This window comes from Oncorhynchus mykiss, chromosome 2, assembly GCF_013265735.2.
Source record: "Oncorhynchus mykiss isolate Arlee chromosome 2, USDA_OmykA_1.1, whole genome shotgun sequence".
Classification (NCBI taxonomy): Eukaryota; Metazoa; Chordata; class Actinopteri; order Salmoniformes; family Salmonidae; genus Oncorhynchus; species Oncorhynchus mykiss.
This window is the reverse complement of record NC_048566.1, coordinates 20,361,914-20,383,989: the sequence shown is the minus strand read 5'-3', so window position 1 is coordinate 20,383,989 and position 22,076 is coordinate 20,361,914. Positions and strand designations below refer to the sequence as shown.

General features: G+C 42.5%; 3 protein-coding genes across 3 annotated transcripts; 1 reads left to right on the top strand and 2 right to left on the bottom strand.

The window, feature by feature from the left end:
* Window positions 1-6,838: 6,838 nt before the first annotated feature.
* On the top strand, window positions 6,839-11,885 carry tapbpl (TAP binding protein like). Its single transcript, NM_001124554.1, is given in 9 exon segments — window positions 6,839-7,258; window positions 7,438-7,650; window positions 7,776-8,051; window positions 8,270-8,470; window positions 8,737-8,904; window positions 10,719-10,822; window positions 11,025-11,253; window positions 11,513-11,580; window positions 11,724-11,885. Coding segments are annotated over 8 exon segments (1,305 nt in total). The 5' UTR covers window positions 6,839-7,212; the 3' UTR covers window positions 11,724-11,885.
* Window positions 11,886-11,966: 81 nt separating this feature from the next.
* On the bottom strand, window positions 11,967-19,418 carry LOC110509646 (vesicle-associated membrane protein 1). The gene is made up of 5 exons (XM_021590660.2): window positions 18,411-19,418; window positions 16,586-16,736; window positions 15,673-15,831; window positions 14,600-14,651; window positions 11,967-13,915 (listed from the first exon to the last, which is right to left on the bottom strand). Coding segments are annotated over exons 1-5 (381 nt in total). The 5' UTR covers window positions 18,413-19,418; the 3' UTR covers window positions 11,967-13,898.
* Window positions 19,419-19,777: 359 nt separating this feature from the next.
* Window positions 19,778-21,573, bottom strand: LOC110509663 (39S ribosomal protein L51, mitochondrial). Its single transcript, XM_036941283.1, is given in 5 exon segments — window positions 19,778-20,419; window positions 20,703-20,758; window positions 20,760-20,800; window positions 21,234-21,305; window positions 21,437-21,573. Coding segments are annotated over 3 exon segments (291 nt in total). The 5' UTR covers window positions 21,234-21,305; window positions 21,437-21,573; the 3' UTR covers window positions 19,778-20,225.
* Window positions 21,574-22,076: the final 503 nt, after the last annotated feature.

Sequence of the window (22,076 nt, the reverse complement as noted above, 5' to 3'; positions counted from 1 at the left end):
GGAAGTGTGGTGATGTAATGACCACAACAAAGAAGAGAGGGAGTGTGGTGATGTAATGACCACAACAAAGAAGAGAGGAAGTGTGGTGATGTAATGATCACAACAAAGAAGAGAGGGAGTGTGGTGATGTAATGACCACAACAAAGAAGAGAGGAAGTGTAGTGATGTAATGACCACAACAAAGAAGAGAGGGAGTGTGGTGATGTAATGATCACAACAAAGAAGAGAGGAAGTGTGGTGATGTAATGATCACAACAAAGAAGAGAGGGAGTGTGGTGATGTAATGACCACAACAAAGAAGAGAGGGAGTGTGGTGATGTAATGACCACAACAAAGAAGAGAGGGAGTGTGGTGATGTAATGACCACAACAAAGAAGAGAGGGAGTATGGTGATGTAATGATCACAACAAAGAAGAGAGGGAGTGTGGTGATGTAATGTCCACAACAAAGAAGAGAGGGAGTGTGGAGATGTAATGTCCACAACAAAGAAGAGAGGGAGTGTGGTGATGTAATGATCACAACAAAGAAGAGAGGGAGTGTGGTGATGTAATGATCACAACAAAGAAGAGAGGGAGTGTGGTGATGTAATGACCACAACAAAGAAGAGAGGGAGTGTGGTGATGTAATGACCACAACAAAGAAGAGAGGGAGTGTGGTGATGTAATGACCACAACAAAGAAGAGAGGGAGTGTGGTGATGTAATGACCACAACAAAGAAGAGAGGGAGTGTGGTGATGTAATGACCACAACAAAGAAGAGAGGGAGTGTGGTGATGTAATGTCCACAACAAAGAAGAGAGGGAGTGTGGAGATGTAATGACCACAACAAAGAAGAGAGGGAGTGTGGTGATGTAATGACCACAACAAAGAAGAGAGGGAGTGTGGAGATGTAATGTCCACAACAAAGAAGAGAGGGAGTGTGGTGATGTAATGACCACAACAAAGAAGAGAGGGAGTGTGGTGATGTAATGACCACAACAAAGAAGAGAGGAAGTGTGGTGATGTAATGATCACAACAAAGAAGAGAGGGAGTGTGGTGATGTAATGACCACAACAAAGAAGAGAGGAAGTGTGGTGATGTAATGACCACAACAAAGAAGAGAGGGAGTGTGGTGATGTAATGACCACAACAAAGAAGAGAGGAAGTGTGGTGATGTAATGACCACAACAAAGAAGAGAGGGAGTGTGGTGATGTAATGACCACAACAAAGAAGAGAGGAAGTGTGGTGATGTAATGACCACAACAAAGAAGAGAGGGAGTGTGGTGATGTAATGACCACAACAAAGAAGAGAGGGAGTGTGGTGATGTAATGACCACAACAAAGAAGAGAGGGAGTGTGGTGATGTAATGACCACAACAAAGAAGAGAGGGAGTGTGGTGATGTAATGTCCACAACAAAGAAGAGAGGGAGTGTGGTGATGTAATGACCACAACAAAGAAGAGAGGGAGTGTGGTGATGTAATGACCACAACAAAGAAGAGAGGGAGTGTGGTGATGTAATGACCACAACAAAGAAGAGAGGGAGTGTGGTGATGTAATGACCACAACAAAGAAGAGAGGGAGTGTAGTGATGTAATGACCACAACAAAGAAGAGAGGGAGTGTGGTGATGTAATGATCACAACAAAGAAGAGAGGAAGTGTAGTGATGTAATGACCACAACAAAGAAGAGAGGAAGTGTGGTGATGTAATGACCACAACAAAGAAGAGAGGGAGTGTGGTGATGTAATGACCACAACAAAGAAGAGAGGGAGTGTGGTGATGTAATGATCACAACAAAGAAGAGAGGGAGTGTGGAGATGTAATGACCACAACAAAGAAGAGAGGGAGTGTGGTGATGTAATGATCACAACAAAGAAGAGAGGGAGTGTGGTGATGTAATGATCACAACAAAGAAGAGAGGGAGTGTGGAGATGTAATGACCACAACAAAGAAGAGAGGGAGTGTGGTGATGTAATGACCACAACAAAGAAGAGAGGGAGTGTGGTGATGTAATGTCCACAACAAAGAAGAGAGGGAGTGTGGTGATGTAATGACCACAACAAAGAAGAGAGGGAGTGTGGTGATGTAATGACCACAACAAAGAAGAGAGGGAGTGTGGTGATGTAATGACCACAACAAAGAAGAGAGGGAGTGTGGTGATGTAATGATCACAACAAAGAAGAGAGGGAGTGTAGTGATGTAATGACCACAACAAAGAAGAGAGGGAGTGTGGTGATGTAATGATCACAACAAAGAAGAGAGGAAGTGTAGTGATGTAATGACCACAACAAAGAAGAGAGGAAGTGTGGTGATGTAATGACCACAACAAAGAAGAGAGGGAGTGTGATGATGTAATGACCACAACAAAGAAGAGAGGGAGTGTGGTGATGTAATGATCACAACAAAGAAGAGAGGGAGTGTGGAGATGTAATGACCACAACAAACAAGAGAGGGAGTGTGGTGATGTAATGATCACAACAAAGAAGAGAGGGAGTGTGGTGATGTAATGATCACAACAAAGAAGAGAGGGAGTGTGGAGATGTAATGACCACAACAAAGAAGAGAGGGAGTGTGGTGATGTAATGACCACAACAAAGAAGAGAGGGAGTGTGGTGATGTAATGTCCACAACAAAGAAGAGAGGGAGTGTGGTGATGTAATGACCACAACAAAGAAGAGAGGGAGTGTGGTGATGTAATGACCACAACAAAGAAGAGAGGGAGTGTGGTGATGTAATGACCACAACAAAGAAGAGAGGGAGTGTGGTGATGTAATGACCACAACAAAGAAGAGAGGGAGTGTGGTGATGTAATGTCCACAACAAAGAAGAGAGGGAGTGTGGAGATGTAATGACCACAACAAAGAAGAGAGGGAGTGTGGTGATGTAATGACCACAACAAAGAAGAGAGGGAGTGTGGAGATGTAATGTCCACAACAAAGAAGAGAGGGAGTGTGGTGATGTAATGACCACAACAAAGAAGAGAGGGAGTGTGGTGATGTAATGACCACAACAAAGAAGAGAGGAAGTGTGGTGATGTAATGATCACAACAAAGAAGAGAGGGAGTGTGGTGATGTAATGACCACAACAAAGAAGAGAGGAAGTGTGGTGATGTAATGACCACAACAAAGAAGAGAGGGAGTGTGGTGATGTAATGACCACAACAAAGAAGAGAGGAAGTGTGGTGATGTAATGACCACAACAAAGAAGAGAGGGAGTGTGGTGATGTAATGACCACAACAAAGAAGAGAGGAAGTGTGGTGATGTAATGACCACAACAAAGAAGAGAGGGAGTGTGGTGATGTAATGACCACAACAAAGAAGAGAGGGAGTGTGGTGATGTAATGACCACAACAAAGAAGAGAGGGAGTGTGGTGATGTAATGACCACAACAAAGAAGAGAGGGAGTGTGGTGATGTAATGTCCACAACAAAGAAGAGAGGGAGTGTGGTGATGTAATGACCACAACAAAGAAGAGAGGGAGTGTGGTGATGTAATGACCACAACAAAGAAGAGAGGGAGTGTGGTGATGTAATGACCACAACAAAGAAGAGAGGGAGTGTGGTGATGTAATGACCACAACAAAGAAGAGAGGGAGTGTAGTGATGTAATGACCACAACAAAGAAGAGAGGGAGTGTGGTGATGTAATGATCACAACAAAGAAGAGAGGAAGTGTAGTGATGTAATGACCACAACAAAGAAGAGAGGAAGTGTGGTGATGTAATGACCACAACAAAGAAGAGAGGGAGTGTGGTGATGTAATGACCACAACAAAGAAGAGAGGGAGTGTGGTGATGTAATGATCACAACAAAGAAGAGAGGGAGTGTGGAGATGTAATGACCACAACAAAGAAGAGAGGGAGTGTGGTGATGTAATGATCACAACAAAGAAGAGAGGGAGTGTGGTGATGTAATGATCACAACAAAGAAGAGAGGAAGTGTGGTGATGTAATGACCACAACAAAGAAGAGAGGGAGTGTGGTGATGTAATGACCACAACAAAGAAGAGAGGGAGTGTGGTGATGTAATGATCACAACAAAGAAGAGAGGGAGTGTGGAGATGTAATGACCACAACAAAGAAGAGAGGGAGTGTGGTGATGTAATGATCACAACAAAGAAGAGAGGGAGTGTGGTGATGTAATGATCACAACAAAGAAGAGAGGAAGTGTGGTGATGTAATGACCACAACAAAGAAGAGAGGAAGTGTGGTGATGTAATGACCACAACAAAGAAGAGAGGGAGTGTGGTGATGTAATGACCACAACAAAGAAGAGAGGGAGTGTGGAGATGTAATGACCACAACAAAGAAGAGAGGGAGTGTGGTGATGTAATGACCACAACAAAGAAGAGAGGGAGTGTGGTGATGTAATGTCCACAACAAAGAAGAGAGGGAGTGTGGTGATGTAATGACCACAACAAAGAAGAGAGGGAGTGTGGTGATGTAATGATCACAACAAAGAAGAGAGGGAGTGTGGAGATGTAATGATCACAACAAAGAAGAGAGGGAGTGTGGTGATGTAATGATCACAACAAAGAAGAGAGGGAGTGTGGAGATGTAATGATCACAACAAAGAAGAGAGGGAGTGTGGAGATGTAATGACCACAACAAAGAAGAGAGGGAGTGTGGTGATGTAATGATCACAACAAAGAAGAGAGGGAGTGTGGTGATGTAATGACCACAACAAAGAAGAGAGGGAGTGTGGAGATGTAATGATCACAACAAAGAAGAGAGGGAGTGTAGTGATGTAATGACCACAACAAAGAAGAGAGGGAGTGTGGAGATGTAATGATCACAACAAAGAAGAGAGGGAGTGTGGTGATGTAATGACCACAACAAAGAAGAGAGGGAGTGTGGAGATGTAATGACCACAACAAAGAAGAGAGGGAGTGTGGTGATGTAATGACCACAACAAAGAAGAGAGGGAGTGTGGAGATGTAATGATCACAACAAAGAAGAGAGGGAGTGTAGTGATGTAATGATCACAACAAAGAAGAGAGGGAGTGTGGTGATGTAATGTCCAGAAACAAAGAAGAGAGGGAGTGTAGTGATCTAATGTCCACAACTTAAGAATCATTGTGGAATCTGAAAAGACACATATCCCAAAAGCATGATGGCATACTTACTATGTGCGCATGCTAAAAGAAAGGAACGAGGTGGATAGATAACTAAGTGTGTCATTGTATCAAAGTATTTATAAACAAAAAAAAATGATTTCTTAAACGTTTCGTACATTTTTGTTCTATTATCAATACAATAGGCCATAATGATTTTGGCCCAATAGGCCTGGCATATTTTGCCTTAAAACCTTTAGGCCTACCTATAGAAAACATTTCAAACAACTCTGCATCTCTGCCCAGCCTGGGGCGGCCAACAGGGTGTTTAGCATCCCCAGTGGTTCTACAAGTATGGAGAGGATATTTACTGCTGCTGACCTGCTCTCCAGGCACCATCACATGAGACAGAAGCCACAGACTGGCCAAACTGGTGTTTCTAAAAATGAATTCAAAGGCACGAATAAGTCATTTTTCGTTTAATTAGTATTTAATTCTAAGTCAAATCAAATCGAAATTGTATTTGTCACATGCGCCAAATACAACAGTGAAATACTACTTACAAGCCCTTAATAACTAACAATGCAGTTTTAAGAAAAATACCTACAAAAATCACAGCCTATTTGCACAGAGAGAGAGAGAGAGACAGAGAGAGAGAGAGGTGTAGAGAGAGAGAGAGAGAGAGGGAGAGAGAGAGAGAGAGAGAGAGAGAGAGAGAGAGAGAGAGAGAGAGAGAGAGAGAGAGAGAGAGAGAGAGAGAGAGAGAGATGGCTGTCGTAAATAATGTGTAACCGTAATTCTGGCCATCTGTCTACAGCAACCATCATCACTCATCGCTCCTTGGAGCTAATGTAGCCTACTTAACACACTGACTGATGCTAGGAGACTGTGTGTCAGACCTGGGTTCAAATAGTAGTTTAAATATTTGAAATACTTTGTGCGTATGCAAGAGCCAGACGTTGGTGTATAAAGTGGGATTTGCACTTTTGGGACTATTTCATTGGTTCCATTGCACCAGGGAAGCTCAATCATGCCCAGCTAAAGTATTTTAAATGATTTCAAATTCCATTTGAACTGAGGTCTGGTGTGTGTATGGAGTAAATTGGCTTAGTTAACTTATGCAAAGAGTGCCTATGTCTAAAATGGCACCCTATTCCCTATGTAGCGCACTACTTTTGACCAGGGCCCATAGTTACCCATACACTTTTAGAAAAAAAAGTTCCCAAAGGGTTCTTCGGCTGTCACCATAGGAGATCCCTTTTTGAAATTATGTGTACTTCTTGCAATCACCTTTTCATGTTTATTCAAATAATTTTCGTTCAAATACATATAGTTTGATTTTAATAGTTCAAAACCAAATGGTAGGTCCAGGTAGTCACAAAAAAAATCGATGGGTGTTGGTTAAATTGTATTTTAATGAATGGAGCGAATGTTTTCACCTGTGAGCGCGGCGCGGTTTTTAGCAGAGCGTTGGAAAGGACATGTGCGCCGTATTTTGTATTTTCTTTGTTCTATACAAGAGCAAGGTAATGTTGATTAGAATGTATTTACTTCAGCATCATTGTGTAGCATGCATACAGCTCAGTGCATAGTAAGTATTGCCTAATTTGGCTCACTCATACTATATAGTATAACACTCAAATACACATAACATCAGCGCCATCTATTGGCTTGGTGCAACTACGCTCACGTGCTCTGTTACGGACACACATTTTATCTTAGCCACCAATGAGGGATGAGGTTATTGCTGTGTGATTGGAGGATATGCTGAAAAATGGACAACTCTCTTTCACTTTCATTCAGCAAAGCTTCTCTAAATTCTGCAATGACGCACCTGCTTCGAACGCTGAAAACAACTTAGAACGCAATAAGAAAAATACACGCTGGAAACATGGCATCTATTAATCGATGTTTGATAAATCAATAGGTCTGATCATTCTTAATATGTCAAACTAATAACGTTCTACGTGAACATTTAATTAACCATTTGTAACTTTATTTGATTTACCTCCAAACAAAAGTGAAAGTAACTTCACTGTATAACAGCCTAACATTTTAACTGTCTCTAAATTGTATTTGGTTTCGAGCGTGGTCATTAATTAAATTGTGAAATTAGGGGTCTATTCTGTATATTTATGAATGGTCAGTAATTACTGTTGAATAAAAAACTACTGGAAAGATGCTTGAAATCCTGCTTTTTGGATATTTGATTACATGCGTTTCTGGTAAGAATTGTTTTTCTTCACTTCTGACATTTTCTAAACATGAAATGATTGTATATTCTGGACATTAGTCACCTATGCTCACATTCCTGCTCCTTATGACCTCTTCCCGTGCCTCTCTCTCGATTCTGTCCCCGCCTCTCACTCCTCATGCTCCTCCTCCCCTTCTCTCCCTCTCTTAGGCCAGGGAGGAGCAGACGTGGTGCTGTCATGTTCTCTGGTGGAGGAGGGTAGTGGGATGGGGGGAATGGGAGGTGGGGCTCTCTTCAGCCGCACCCCAGCAACACTTGTCCTCAGAGACCTGGCCGTGACCCCTGATCTTTCACCTGATACTCTGACCCCCTTCAACCCTCCTGCTGTCCCCGATCCTGACAACATCATCTTGGAGGCTAAAGGTTGGTTCATTATCAGGTTCTCTTTTGTACAGCAGAGTTACCTGATGGAATTACCTTGCCCTTCTCTCTCCCTCACACCATCCCTCTCCTGCACTCTCCCTCCACCCCTCTCTGCTTTCTGACAGTTGAGTCTCCTGAGATCCCAGAGGCAGACCTGCTGCTCCACGCTGACTGTAACGAGCAGGAAGTGACATGTGAGATCAGCCGCTACTTCCCTCGTAATGCCAAGGAGGGCTCCACAGAACCAGCCTATTTCATTGGCTCCTTGCAGATAGAGGGGGGTGGGCTCAGCCTCACATTGGTCCTGCAGACACTGCCACTGGACCAATCAGATCGTCCAGCTCTCATGCAGAGCAAACTGGAACTCCCCCTCAGCCAATCAGGAACTTTGCTGACTGAGGGTGAGACAAGGAGGTTATTATAATGCTTCTGGTAGTATGCCTGTTGTAGAGCAGACATGTCATATTGTAATGATGTATAACACTGTTACTCTCTCATTCTCTCATCCGCATCTTCTCTTATCACCCTTCTTTCTTTCTCTAGTATTTTGCACTTTCTCTACTTTTCACTTGCTTCTTTCTCCATAATCCCTTCTTTCTCTCTCCCTTGTCTTCCCCAGTGGTGTTCCTGGTGTTCTCTCGCTCAGAGTCCCACTCCGCTCCTCTAAGGGGCATGGCCCTCCTGGACTGTGGCTTCAGGCAGCAGGCCCCACCCCCAGGGCGGGAGCTGGGGCTTGAGTGGCGGCTGCAGCACAGAGGAAGTGGGAGGAAAGTGCTGGAGATTAGGGCGGGGCAGACGGAGACAGAGGAGGGGCCAGCAGGTGAGAGAATAAAGGCATTATTTAAGTAGTTATGATGGTGCTATAAGTGTTGGATGAGTTAGGTCTACTTACCATCACAACATAAAGTGCATTAGGACCTCCATGGTCAACATTCCAACTTTATTATCCACCCAGAGATGGAAACGAAGAATGTGTTACTGCTGTCATAGCTAGGAACCCAGAGGTTTACTGAATGATTACTATGAAAATTTGACCTATTTTTCACCTCATCATACTCTGTTTCGCATCGTTTTTTCCTCCTCCAGTACACGTGGAGAGGGAGGGTTCGAGCGTGGATGCCGCCCTGCTGGTGGGGCAGGGTAATGCGTCTCTGACTCTGGCCAGACTGAAGGTATCTGACGAGGGGACCTACATCTGCACCGTCAGCACTGGACTGTACCAGGCCCAGCAGGTCATACAGCTACACGTCACACGTGAGTCCCTCTAAGAACACTTGTGACTGATTGTCTCTTTACATTAGTGGTCAACCGATTATGATTTTTCAATGCCGAAACCGATACCGATTATTGGAGGACCAAAAAAAGCTGACACCGATTAATCGTCCGATTTTTATATATATTTGTAATAATGACAATTACAACAATACTGAATGAACACTTATTTTAACTTAATATAAAACATTAATAAAATCCATTTCGTCTCAAATAAATAATTAAACATGTTCAATTTGGTTTAAATAATGCAAAAACAAAGTGTTGGAGAAGAAAGTAAAAGTGCAATATGTGCCATGTAAAAAAGCTAACGTTTAAGTTCCTTGCTCAGAACATGAGAACATATGAAAGCTGGTGGTTCCTTTTAACATGAGTCTTCAATATTCCCAGGTAAGAAGTTTTAGGTTGTAGTTATTATAGGAATTTATAGGACTATTTCTCTCTATACCATTTGTATTTCATGTACTTTTGACAATTGGATGTTCTTATAGGCAGTATAGTATTGCCAGCCTAACCTCAGGAGTTGATAGGCTTGAAGTCATAAACAGCGCTGTGCTTCAAGCATTGCAAAGAGCTGCTGTTAAACGCAGGAAAGTGCTGTTTGAATGAATGCTTACGAGCCTGCTGCTGCCTACCCCCACTCAGTCAGACTGCTCTATCAAATATCAAATCATAGATTTAATTATAATATAATAAACACACAGAAATACGAGCCTTGGGTCATTAATATGGTCAAATCCGGAAACTATAATAAAAAATAAAAAACGTTTATTCTTTCAGTGAAATACGGAACCATTCCGTATTTTATCGAACGGGTGTCAACCCTAAGTCTAAATATTGCTGTTACATTGCACAACCTTCGATGTTATGTCATAATTATATACAATTCTGGAAAATTAATTCCGGTCTTTGTTAGGAAGAAATGGTTCACACAGTTTACAACGAGCCAGGCGGCCCAAACTGCTGCGTATACCCTGACTCTGCTTACACTGAACACAAGATAAGTGACACAATTTCCCTAGTTAATATTGTCTGCTAACGTTAATTTATTTTAACTAAATATGCAGGTTTAAAAATATATATTGTGTATTGATTTTAAGAAAGGCATTGATGTTTATGGTTATAACTTGTGACATTGGTGCTACGATTGTGCTTTTTTTGTGAATGTGCTTTTGTTAAATCATCCCCCGTTTGGCGAAGTAGGCTGTGATTCGATGATAAATTAACAGGTACCGCATTGATTATATGCAACGCAGGACAAGCTAGTTAAACTAGTAATATCATCAACCATGTGTAGTTAATTAGTGATTATGTTAAGATTGATTATTTTTTGTAAGAAAAGTTTGACGCTAGCTAGCAACTTACCTTGGCTCCTTGCTGCACTCGTGTAACAGGTGGTCAGCCTGCCATGCAGTCTCCTCGTGGATTGCAACATAATCGGCGTCCAAAAATGCCGATTACCGATTGTTATGAAAACTTGTAATCGGCCCTGCCGATTAATCGGTTGACCTCTACTTTACATAGGCAGCAGGTGGCGTTGGTACAGTAACCAAAAGTTTGCTGGTTTGAATGCCCGAGACGAAAATTTGAAAAATCTGTCAATGTGCCCTTGAGCAAGGCACTTAACCCTAATTGCTCCTGTAAGTTGCTCTAGATAAGAGGGTCTGCTGAATGACTCAAATGTACATTATTTCTCTACACATATGAACATGTGTTTATTACATTAGGTGTCTATGTCATGTGTGACATAGTGTGCACACTATTCACATCTAAATACGAAGTCTCTCTGTCTTCAGAACCTCCTCATGTTTCTCTCTCTGAGGAGAAGCTGGTATTTTGGGATGAGTTGCCCCAGAAACTGAGCTGCCACTGCAAGAACTACTACCCTCTGGATGTCCAGGTGTGTCTGGTGCGGTCGACCAATGAAATATTCAGTCATTCATATTCACAGATACCACTGTTACAAAGTGATTAGCACACAAGCACACAGCGATCATACCTCTAATGAAATCAGAAGATCATTGGTAGGTCATCGTACAGCACTTATAATATTAATATCCTAAATATTACAGACATTATACTGAGACTCTCTTCTCTCTCAGATGGAGTGGTTCTCCGTCTCCTCTACAGACTCAGAGCCTAGCGTCCTATCAGACCAGGTGTCTCTCTCCAGCCATCGGCAGCACAGCGACAGGACCATGTCCATCTCCTCCCACCTCACCCTTCACCCCTCCACCTTCCCCCCTGGAACCACGGTCACCTGCAGAGTGACCCACCCGGCCCTGGACACACCCCTCTCCCTCAGCCTGACAGTAGAGACACCTGAGCCAGGTAAGCTGCTACAGACACAGGCGTGAGAGGACAATAGGAAATTAGGTGAACATCAGCATTGCTGATGGGTCACGTTCATTAGGCGTGAATGGACAACTAAAATATAATGAGTGTTCTTATCAGGCAGGTTCAGATACTGCTCTTTTGCTAAATGTTTTCTCCTGTTGGGTGCCTGCTGACTGTGAGTCATTGGGAGAACCTGAGCAGAAACAAAATGGTGTCCATTCATATTAGTCCAAACGGTTCCCTGTTGTTACAGATTCCTACTGGATGGTCCTGGGTTTTCTGGTTATCACCATTCTGTTCTTCTACCAAGTGATGAAATAGGTAAGTTCCCCATGCTCCCTATGGACCTCCTTGTATGTTTAACTATTGTTTGTAGTAAGACAACAGTAGCCTAGAGATGCGAAGCAAATTTCTGTCCAAACAGACAAGTAATACATTTTTCTTCTTTTTTTTTCCTTGCAAAGAGTTCCGACCTAATTCACAGACCTGGATTCTTTCAGGGTCGCAGAGGCACAGCACCTGAAGCTGTTGAAAACCAATATCTTAAAGAGTTGCTGTAATGTGAATTACTGTTGTACTATAAACAGTTGTACATTTTCTTCAAATAAATGTTTTCTTCGATAGTATCATTGGTGTTGTTCTCTGAATCTGGAGAGACGGTGTGGGATTAAACCTGTTCATTTTCACTTCAATGATGAAAACATTCATGTTGATGATTTTCTTTATTAGCATCAAGTGGTTAGCATGCGTTGAAAGAATTCTCACGATCCAGTTGTATCTCTCCCAGTATTATCATGTTGTATCATTTATTTACCTAATCATATTATTAGATCATTGTTTTGAGGAATCACCACTATTTTCATTCATAAATGCAATTTACACATAGCTAATATTTTTCATATTTTTTTTTTACAATGTGTCAAACAGTCCCTCTTAATCAACCATTGAGAGGAAAATTATATTTTCTGGAATATCCAACACCAAAAGTAAAATATAAACCTACTAAAAAACACATTTTCAGGAGCAATAGTCTGGCAAAGATGAAGTACTTTATGGTACTACTTGTACGCTACTATGGTTTTCGTTTTTTCCCCGTCAGAATACTACTGTAGCAACCATTGTTCTCTGGTTGTGTATTAGTTATTTTGAAAGCAGGTGAGCAACAAAAATTTGGCAAACTCTTGAGCTTCATTGCATTGCATACTCATGAGTTACTAATTGAGCGCATAGATACAGTAGCCTATACACAGGTCCTGAAAACCACTAAACCAAACAAAATAAATGTACAATCGGCAGTTAAGTTTCAGAAATGGCAGATACATAGGTCACACAAATAGGCAAAACTATGGACATCGTCTGCCATGCAAGTCAAGTAAGACACAAACACTACTTCCATTGGGCTTATTGGATACTGTAGGTAACAGCCTAAAGTCTACTGTAGATAACAGTGTGTGTTTTTGTTGGTTTGATGTGCAGGAAGTGGGTTATTTGGGGGGTTATTTGGTTATGTCCTCTCCAGATAAGGGACAGTCTATTGAACCATTCCTCCCTAACCCTGTACCCTCTCTACTAGAACGTACAAGAGTGTCTGAACACAACCACAACACAGTAAAGCTGCTCACTAATCAATCAAAAATGTACTATGCAGTGTTATTACACAGACCTGCCTTTAGGTGTGTTGAGAGTTAATGCTGTATAGACTTTTGTCTGCACTCCTGAAAGAATACTCTATGTAGGTACAGACGGTCTGTTTCTGTCTGTCAATGTCAATCTAGCTAACTGTCCGTCTGTCTGTCTGTGGTACAAGAATAAAGATATACTAAAAGTCAGTGTCCCAAAAGTGGTTTCTGCCTTTTCCAGTATCCTTCCTGGCTTTTCTTATTCTCTCTATCTCTCTCTTAAACACCACAGTCAGCGAGTGAGAGGAAGAGGGAGGTAAAGGAAAAGGCAGGAATGCCCGTCAAGGCCTACATCAACTAACCCTGGAAAAAGCTACTGGCTACACTGATTTGGATCACAAGTACACACACACACACACACACATGACAAAATGATCATACTCTTAAACATGACCTTGTATTAGTAAGTAGTGTTTATAATGGTAGTGGTATGAGGTACGGGATCAGGAGGGGTTGTTAGGTACTGTATGTCAGTATCAATTTACAAATGTGGTATGCTCTCCAAAAGGTAACACGAACAAGCTTTGGCGGATAGAAAGAACTGCTGCGCTCTTTCATTGCACTCACTCTCTCTTTCTCCATGCTCTCTCTCTTTCACTTCTTCCTGCTTTCTCTCTCTCTCTCTCTCTTTCACTTCTTCCTGCTTTCTCTCTCTATCTCTCTCTCTCTCTTTCCCTACTGCACACTTCAATAATGTATGAGACGCAGAGGCAGGAGAGAGTGAGTGAGACAGCACGCCAACACAGAGGAAGAAAGATGGATCAAAGAGAAGGGAAGGGCAGGAGGACAAAGAGAAAAGAGAGCAACAACATCTACACACTAGCGTCATGTTTAAGTGCTAGATGGAAGACCTGGTGTGGAGGAAAAGGGGGCGGGACTGGAGTTTGGATTTGTGTCGATTTGTTTTCTTCTTCTCTCCTATTCCGCTCTCATGCCTGTGTCCTGCCACGGTGGGATTACTCAATAGAAGAAGTACACTATGAGAAAGATGGAGAGAGAGAGGAAGATAAAGAGAGGGGGAGGGAGAGAGGGGGGGGGGGATAGGGAGAATAATTATCTTTGCATTCAGTGGGCTACATCTACACATGTGTTGTTTCTGCTGAATGACTGGTAACAGAGGACTTATACTGTTTCAATCATTTACTGTAATACGTTGTCATGAATTATTGACATAAGAGTAGGCACTAGGAGACCGTCAGAGCAGGGCAGACCTGGGCCTGTTATAAGTGCACACTGATTATAGCTGTGGCCTTCGCCTTAACATCTACTGAACTTGACAAGTATGGATTCAGAATTGCATTAGTGGAAACCAAGACTGTTCTCAGGACAGGCCTGGTTGTAGCTAGATAGTGTTAGCATTTTAGCTAACCCTAACCATTTTCCTAACCTTTACCTAATTATCCTAACCTGCTACGTTAATTATCCTAAACCACTACGAAAAGTAACTTCTGCTAGTCAAAACTGGCAGACCTTCCCGGAGAGCAGTGTGAGTATCCGCTAATGCAATACAGAAGTATGGACATTCATTTAATCTGCACAAGAATTCATATGCCAAGAAATGTCCAAATGAAGTTTAAAAGACGTGAAGAAACCGTCTAACTGACTACATGCGAGTGGGTATCAATGAATGGTAATAGGGGAAAGTGAATAATGGTACTTACAGAAAAGGACTCCGACCACAAGAACTCCAATGATACCCATAATGATCATCATCTGGAAAGAAAAGCAAATGGAGAGTTAAAGGCTTTCTTTATTCTTCTATTCTTCTAGTTAATAAACCTGATAGATTTTCCTCAGGATGATAAAACATTTTTTATTCAGGGGTGAAGTCGCTGCGGATTAACGTTAGTCCTGCTGACCAAAAACACACACACACACACACACACACACACACACACACACACCAACCCAGCACGATGACAAACACAAAAAGCAGAGCGTAACATTTCATCACACTCCCTTTTGTCCAGTCAGTGTATTTTTGGTGCTATTGCTATGCAATTAATAAGAATAACTGCGTGTAGAGAAAACTCTGCAGTGAGAGCCTCCCTATTTCCCCATTCCCCGGAGCGCCGCTTCTCTCGCCCACAGACGCTAATTAGGGCATTAGTGCACGGGAAAGGGGGGTGACAGCATTCCAGGGACAGACTCTGTGTGTCCGCCTCAGCACCCTGCACCTCAATGGCTCAGTTGGTTGGTGGAGCATGGTACTGGTTGGTTGAGCATGGTACTGGTTGGTTGAGCATGGTACTGGTTGGTGGAGCATGGTACTGGTTGGTGGAGCATCGTACTGGTTGGTTGAGAATGGTACTGGTTGGTGGAGCATGGTACTGGTTGGTGGAGTATGGTGCTGGTTGGTGGAGCATGGTACTGGTTGGTGGAGTATGGTGCTGGTTGGTGGAGCATGGTACTGGTTGGTGGAGTATGGTGCTGGTTGGTGGAGCATGGTACTGGTTGGTGTAGCATGGTACTGGCGTTGCAACACCACCACAGTTGTGGCTCTGAATGAATACCCCATGGGCCACATAGAGTACACTGGATATATATGTTAACTTGAATATATGACAGTACACTGTCACTTTGGATAGAAAGAGTTGGCTAAATAACCATATTATTATCATGATCAATATTACCATTACCTTGTAATTCTCCTGAATATGATAATTTTAAGTCCTTTTGGATGAAAGTGTCTGCTAATGTGAATGACAATATAATCATTGATCACTGTCATTACCTTTGCGTTTTTCCACCAGTATTTGCTCTTGAGTTTGGCTGCACAGCTCTCGAACTGGGAGGCCCCGGCCTGGAGAGCATCCGCTCTGTCATCCAGCTCCGACAGCTTCTGGTCCCTCTCCAGAACCTTGTCCACATTCACCCGCATAATATCCACCACCTGGAGAGGAGAGGAGAGGAGTGGAGTGGAGAGGAGAGGAGAGGAGGAATTGTTGTCGTGGGTATTGTATTTTGGAATAGTTGTTACAACATTTCTCAGCGTTTCATTCATTATGCACACACCACAAACACACAGCAATAAAATAACAAATTCATGTTGTCAGGTCGATGGAATATCATGTTGATCCCAGAAAGCCACACCCTGATGAAGACTGCATAGCCAAAGCATTACTGAAATAAATCATAAAACAAATCAAACTGCATGGTAGAGTAGAGTAGAGTAGACTATGCTACTCTATTTTTAGATTTCCCAACAATCAAAGAATGTCACAAAGAAACAATCTATGTCCTTTCCTTTTCTGTTAGCTCTGTTTCTACAGCTTGACTCATGACCGCATTTCATTCCAGAAGGTTGGTCCTTTACTTCTGCCCTCATTTCCCCCCTTTCCCCTATTTCATTGAATTGGATAGATGAAAGCAAAATGGGGGAAACTGGGTGGCGCTGTTGCTTACACCAAGGAGAGTGAACGAGTGCAGAGAGGAGGGAGCAACTGGAAATGCAGCCCAGATCTGGCCTAATTGCTGCTAGTTGTCTCACGCTGTGACGTCAATCCCAGATTGACAAGCTAGCTACTTGCTGTAGTTTAAAATGTTGTACTATATGGTTTGGCACAAGTGGGAGTACTGTTAGGAGCATGGTATCGAAGCCAGGAGCAGGTTGGTTGGTACTGTACGTGTGTGTCACACTAGCTCACCTCCTCCACTTGGGCTTGTGTCTGTTGTAGCCTGCGGTTGCTGGAGGTGTTGGGAGGAGGGGGTGGGGGCCCTCCACCTGGGGCTCCGTCTGCTCCTGGGGCCCCTGGGGCTCCGGGAGGTCCAGCTGGGGGAGCAGCATCTGGGGCAGACCTGGGAAGGGGAGAGAAGGAGGAAGGGACAGAGAGGAGAAGAGATGGGAAGTGCGAGGGATAGGAGAGGGGGAAGGAGGGAGAAGAGAAGAGGGGAGATGAGGAAGGGTAAGACTTTTTTTACATTACAGTAATTTAGCAGTCATGAGCAAGCTGAAACAACTGCATTTTAGAGGTGTTGTAACTAAAACAAAAAAACAAAGAAGAAAAGCCTTGATAACAGAACTCAGTGATAAAAGCAATTCAGATTAAAAGTTCAAAAGCACAGAAGGGCAAGTATAATGAGGAGAGGGGAAAGAGGAGGAGGATGAGGAAAGAAGGGATATGAGATAAAGGACGGAATTGGAAGCCAGAGAGGGGAAGAGGGAGAGGAAGAGTATTTGAGAGGCTGTATCGCATTTGTAGAAATCAAGACTGTTCTCGGGGCAGGTCTGCCGGTTTTGACTAACAGAAATGACTTTCATAGAATATTGGTAGAATGCCCTGAGAACAGTCTTGGTTTTCACTAATGCGATGCCGCATGGGGGAGAGGAAGAAATATGAATGATGAGGTACAGAAATGAGAAGAGCTGTTGGTGAGGAGAATAAAGGGGATAAAGTCAGAATTGTACATAGATGCCTCCCTGAGAGAGAGAGAGAGAGAGAGAGAGAGAGAGAGAGAGAGATGGGAGAGAGATTGGAGAGAGTCAGAAAGAGAGAGAGAGAGAGTATCAGATTAAGCAAGAGGGAGATAAGAAGAAGAGGAGGATGAGAGGAAAGGCCAAAAGAAAAGTAAGGGGAGTCTGTAGAGATGGTGAACAGGAGAGATTGGAGAGAACAGGGAGATTAAGAGAGAGGGTTAAGAGAGAAGGATAAGAAGAAAGGGAATAAAAGGAGAGAAGAGAGAGAAAAGGCAGAAGGATTAAAAGATGGGGCAAACAACTAATTTGGTTCAGAAGGGTAAAGAGAGGGGGAGGATGGGTGGTGAGGGAAAGGGGAGGGGTGAGAGGGGGAGCGTTCTAACACAGACAGCCTCCATGGACTCATCTGGGGGTGTTGGTCCTGACTTAGACTATTGAAATTAGTCAAATATAAAGTAGAGGCAACCATTCCATCCACCATATATATATGAATATTAAGAATATAGCCATCATTTGAAAGGCATGAACTTGTTCTATACTGCAGGTGCAGGACAGTCTCATGCCAGATGTCATGCGTAGTACCCTACTGTAGTACCCTACTGTATTTCCTACTGTAACCGGAGAAGAAGACAAACATCTCAGACCAATCAGTTCACATTGATATTGATTTTCTAATACTTCACAGACATTTGAAAACCTGGAAGTCCCTAGAACCATACGGTACAAAACCCATGGTATAAAGAAAGAAAACATAATTTCAGCTGAAATAAGCCAATTTTTAATTAAAATAATCAAGCAAAAAATGAATTTCTTTTGAAGCCCAGAAGAGGACTAAGGGTAATCAACTACAGTAGACGAGATCCATCATTCAGAGCTGCTGTGACGGAAAAAGACTTGCGTCAGCAAAATACATTAAGCTAGAACAAATCAATAGAGCATAGAAAGAGCCTGACAACATGATATAAATACTCAACATATTAGAATAAAACATGTTTAGTGAATTGAACAAATGAATAGAATAAGTAAAAAAGAGGAAGCCCTGCATTGATACTCACATCTTCTATGCAGCTGCTTGGAACTGACTCACTGTCAGTGAGCGGTGGGGGCGAGAGAGAGAGCGCGAGAGACGAAAGGGGGAAGGGTCTGAAGTAAAAAATAAAAAAGCGAAATCACAAAAAAGCAATGGGAAAAATCTCTGCTGTCGTCCAAAGATGTCCAGAACCTCAGAGACTCGACTGATTAAAATGATGCGTTAATAACAAACGAATGCAGAAGCTGATGCAGTAACCTCAAAGCAATGCTTTAGCACCGCAAGTCATCACCAAAGTACCGCAATACCCAGGCAAGCGTCGGGTAATAATTCGCTCGAAGAAAGGCAGCGGAATAAGAGGTTGAAAGTGAATAATGCACAGATTCTCAATTTCAGTTCGTAAAATCCATAAGGGATAAATCCAAGGATGCTTGGCGAATTTCTTTAAATAATAAATCTATGCAAGAGAAGTCGTGATACTCCAAAGATGCTGAGTCGAGATGCTCAAAATCACACCAATTTGCACGTTCCCCTTCAAAAGCTAAACACAACTGATTTCACTTTCCTTTACATTACCCAATTATATAATTTCACTATTTTCCCGTGGTCTAGTTTCAGAATTATCTAACACCACCGTTGTTCCCCCTCTCCCGGCGAGTGTGTGGAAGCGTATCTGTGTGTCGGTTTGTGCACTAGTTTCGTTTGTGTGTGTGTGTGATGGCACTATACTGCAATAATGCGTCGCTCCCCTTCCCCTCTCTCTCTCTCTCCAGTTGGACTCATAACGATGGTGCGGTACCTCTTTCCCAACCCCCTCTTTCTTGTGCTCCCCTCTCTCTCTCTCCACACTTTGCAGTACTGCAGTTTTCTCTGTGTGTCGGATAGGGCGGCAGGACGACACTGCGGTACATTGCTTGGTATAGAATGTTGACTTGACTCTGCTACCCCCTCACGCGCTCCGGCTTGTAAGTGCTCCTTTCTCTACCCGGATGACTAGGCTTCTCACTACCCCCCAGTTATAGACTACGCTCTCCATATTATAATAGCTCCCTGGCCCAATGTTTGTTTTATTCCAGTTTCATCATGACCACAACTAGGTTATTCCTCTTTGGTCCACGAATACAAAGCGAGATGGGAGGCAGTGCGAACATTACTGCACAGCAGTGAGCTGCGGTATGGAGCAATATAGCCCCATTGGTTGCGTTGAAAACGTGCTAGCCAGGCCGTGGGGCAATTTAATATGGAGAATGCTTAGTCAAATTAATATCTGGTCAACTGATTGATTATTGAATATATAACTTTATAAATTACTGCTATTGGCACAGTCACATGGATCAACAATTTAGGTCAAAATGACTAACTACCTTTAGGTCAAATACTAATGCGGCCTTACAATAAAATCACTCAAATGTAATGACAAGCTTCTGTTTATTATTGTACCCACAACATTACTTACATTAGTCCCCAATGTGATAACATTTACAGACCATAGAGCATCAAACATTTGTGTATATTTCCACTTCTAGGAGTTCATAATGGTTCAAAATATGTATTTTACAGTTGAGTGTTGATTTAGTGCTCACAACAATACTAAATTAATCCAACATTTTCCAGCTGTCAAAAGTTTAAAAAAAACAAATTGCAATCAGCTTCCTCTTACCCCAATATGGATATAAGAAAAGGTGACTACCAAATGGTATAAGGGGCTGATATAAATCTAAGTGGCATAACTGAGTAGCTCACATTTCTCTCTTTAGAATCTGAATGTGGTCCAGTGGGCAGGTTGTTAGTACAGTAGTCGTTTAGCATTGTTAGCCAGACCGCTCAGTCCCAGATCAGATCAGCGATGTTTCCCAAAGCGGTTGAAGTGTCGATAGAGGAAGCGGATCCTCTTCTCCATGTCGTGTTTGTCCTGTGTCATCATCCTGTTCCCCACAATCTTCTTCCTCGTCAGACACTGCAGCTCGTTGCCACGGAAACCCTTCACACAGACCGGCCAGACGATCAGGTCCTTAGGGTGGGCTTTGAAGTCACCTACAGACAACACGTTGGAGATGTAAGGCCTGTTATTGCAGTGTGTGTGTGTTTTGGTTAACCCCCAAAAAACATCACTGCACCATTTTGTATTTTCATATCTACCTGGTAACCAAGAGTAGATTTTAAGTTAGTCCAGAGGACAGCATCATGTTGCTGAAATGGTTTGAGTCCCAAGAGACTGGGCAGCACTTTCATAAAGATATTAAAGTTATGCATCAACTCAATGTCTTGACATCATGTCAAATGAGCTATGATTTGAAACTGATAACTTCCCAGTTACCCAAAATTCCTATGTTGTCATAAACCCCAAACATGCTCCTCTTCTCAGTCCACCTTCTTCAGCTCAGGAATGGCATTCATATGGACTGGACAGCTCATTAGCTGGGCTACATTCAGTACCAATAGACTTCAATTGACAAGAACTATAATACTGACTAATGCTACAGTATAAACAACAATTGTATGACACCTAATGTATCAGTGTCCTGTTTGTAGTACACACATTAAAACTTCTTGTTACGATGTATCAAATTCACAGGGCCCTGGTTGGAAAATTGTGAGCACGCAAAATAGGCCTATCATTATGAAATGTGTATTTTATTTAACTAAGTCAGGTTAAGAGCAAATTCTTATTTACAATGACAGCCTAGTGGGTTAACTGCAGAACAACAGATGTTTACCTTGTCAGCTCGGGATTCCATCTAGCAACCTTTCGGGTACTTGCACAACGCTCTAACAACTAGGCAACCTACCGCAGCTACATAACATTCCATCTGAATTGCAATGTACCTTACCAGTGCTAATCTTACCTACCAGTGCTTAACTGTCTGGTTGTGTGGAGTGGCAAGCCTTCAGCAACCCTCTCAACAGAGACATAGCTTACCTGAAATACACAGAGGTCGTCAATCATTCTGGAAAGGTAAAATAGCTAACGTTAGCTAGCTAACTAAATAAGAAATTGTACAGCACACACAGCTACACGACCAACATATTGCTACAGCCTAGTAACATTACCTAGCTACTAGTTTTGTACAATATTTGCAAAAACAAGAGGTAATGTTAGCTAGAATAAAATGCTGTTCCTCTTTGCCTACAAGTTGACCTAGCAAAGCTAGCTCAACAAGCTGGCGTAGCAAACAGGCAATACCGTGTTTCCCCGAAGCGTTGCACGTCTTTATGACCTTGTATTCGTCAATCTAATATGATAATAAAATCAAAGACAATCGAAATTCACGTTTTAAAGCTTCGACATGTATAAAGTCATGCGTGAAAAACGGGCACCTCCATGTTACTACGATTCCCAAGATGCAACGCGCATTTAACGTAGAACTCCTAAACATCCGCATCAACAATTATCTGTTCATAGGGCTCTCTTTTTTTGTAGGTCTACAAACTGAACTACTGTAGTCTACATTTTATCCACTAGGTGGATACATTCACTTCATACATTTTCACCCACCACATACGCATAAACACTATGAAGACACATTCACACGCTGTGTTGTTTCAGTCTTACTATAACAAAAACAGCTGAATGGAATAAGGGGCGTCTGTTTCAAAGAAGCAAGCGCAGCAGAAATTAATTCGGTCTAATTTTCAGTTCTGCTTTGACGTCAGTGTCCTTCAGCGGAAAATAAAAATGAAAAACACGTTT

Coding starts and splice junctions, on each gene's coding strand:
- LOC110509646 (XM_021590660.2), bottom strand. Junction 15,832..16,585: donor CACAAGCCCAAGTGGAGGAG/GTGAGCTAGTGT, acceptor TCTCCTCTCCAG/GTGGTGGATATTATGCGGGT. Junction 14,652..15,672: donor ACTGGTGGAAAAACGCAAAG/GTAATGACAGTG, acceptor TTTTCTTTCCAG/ATGATGATCATTATGGGTAT.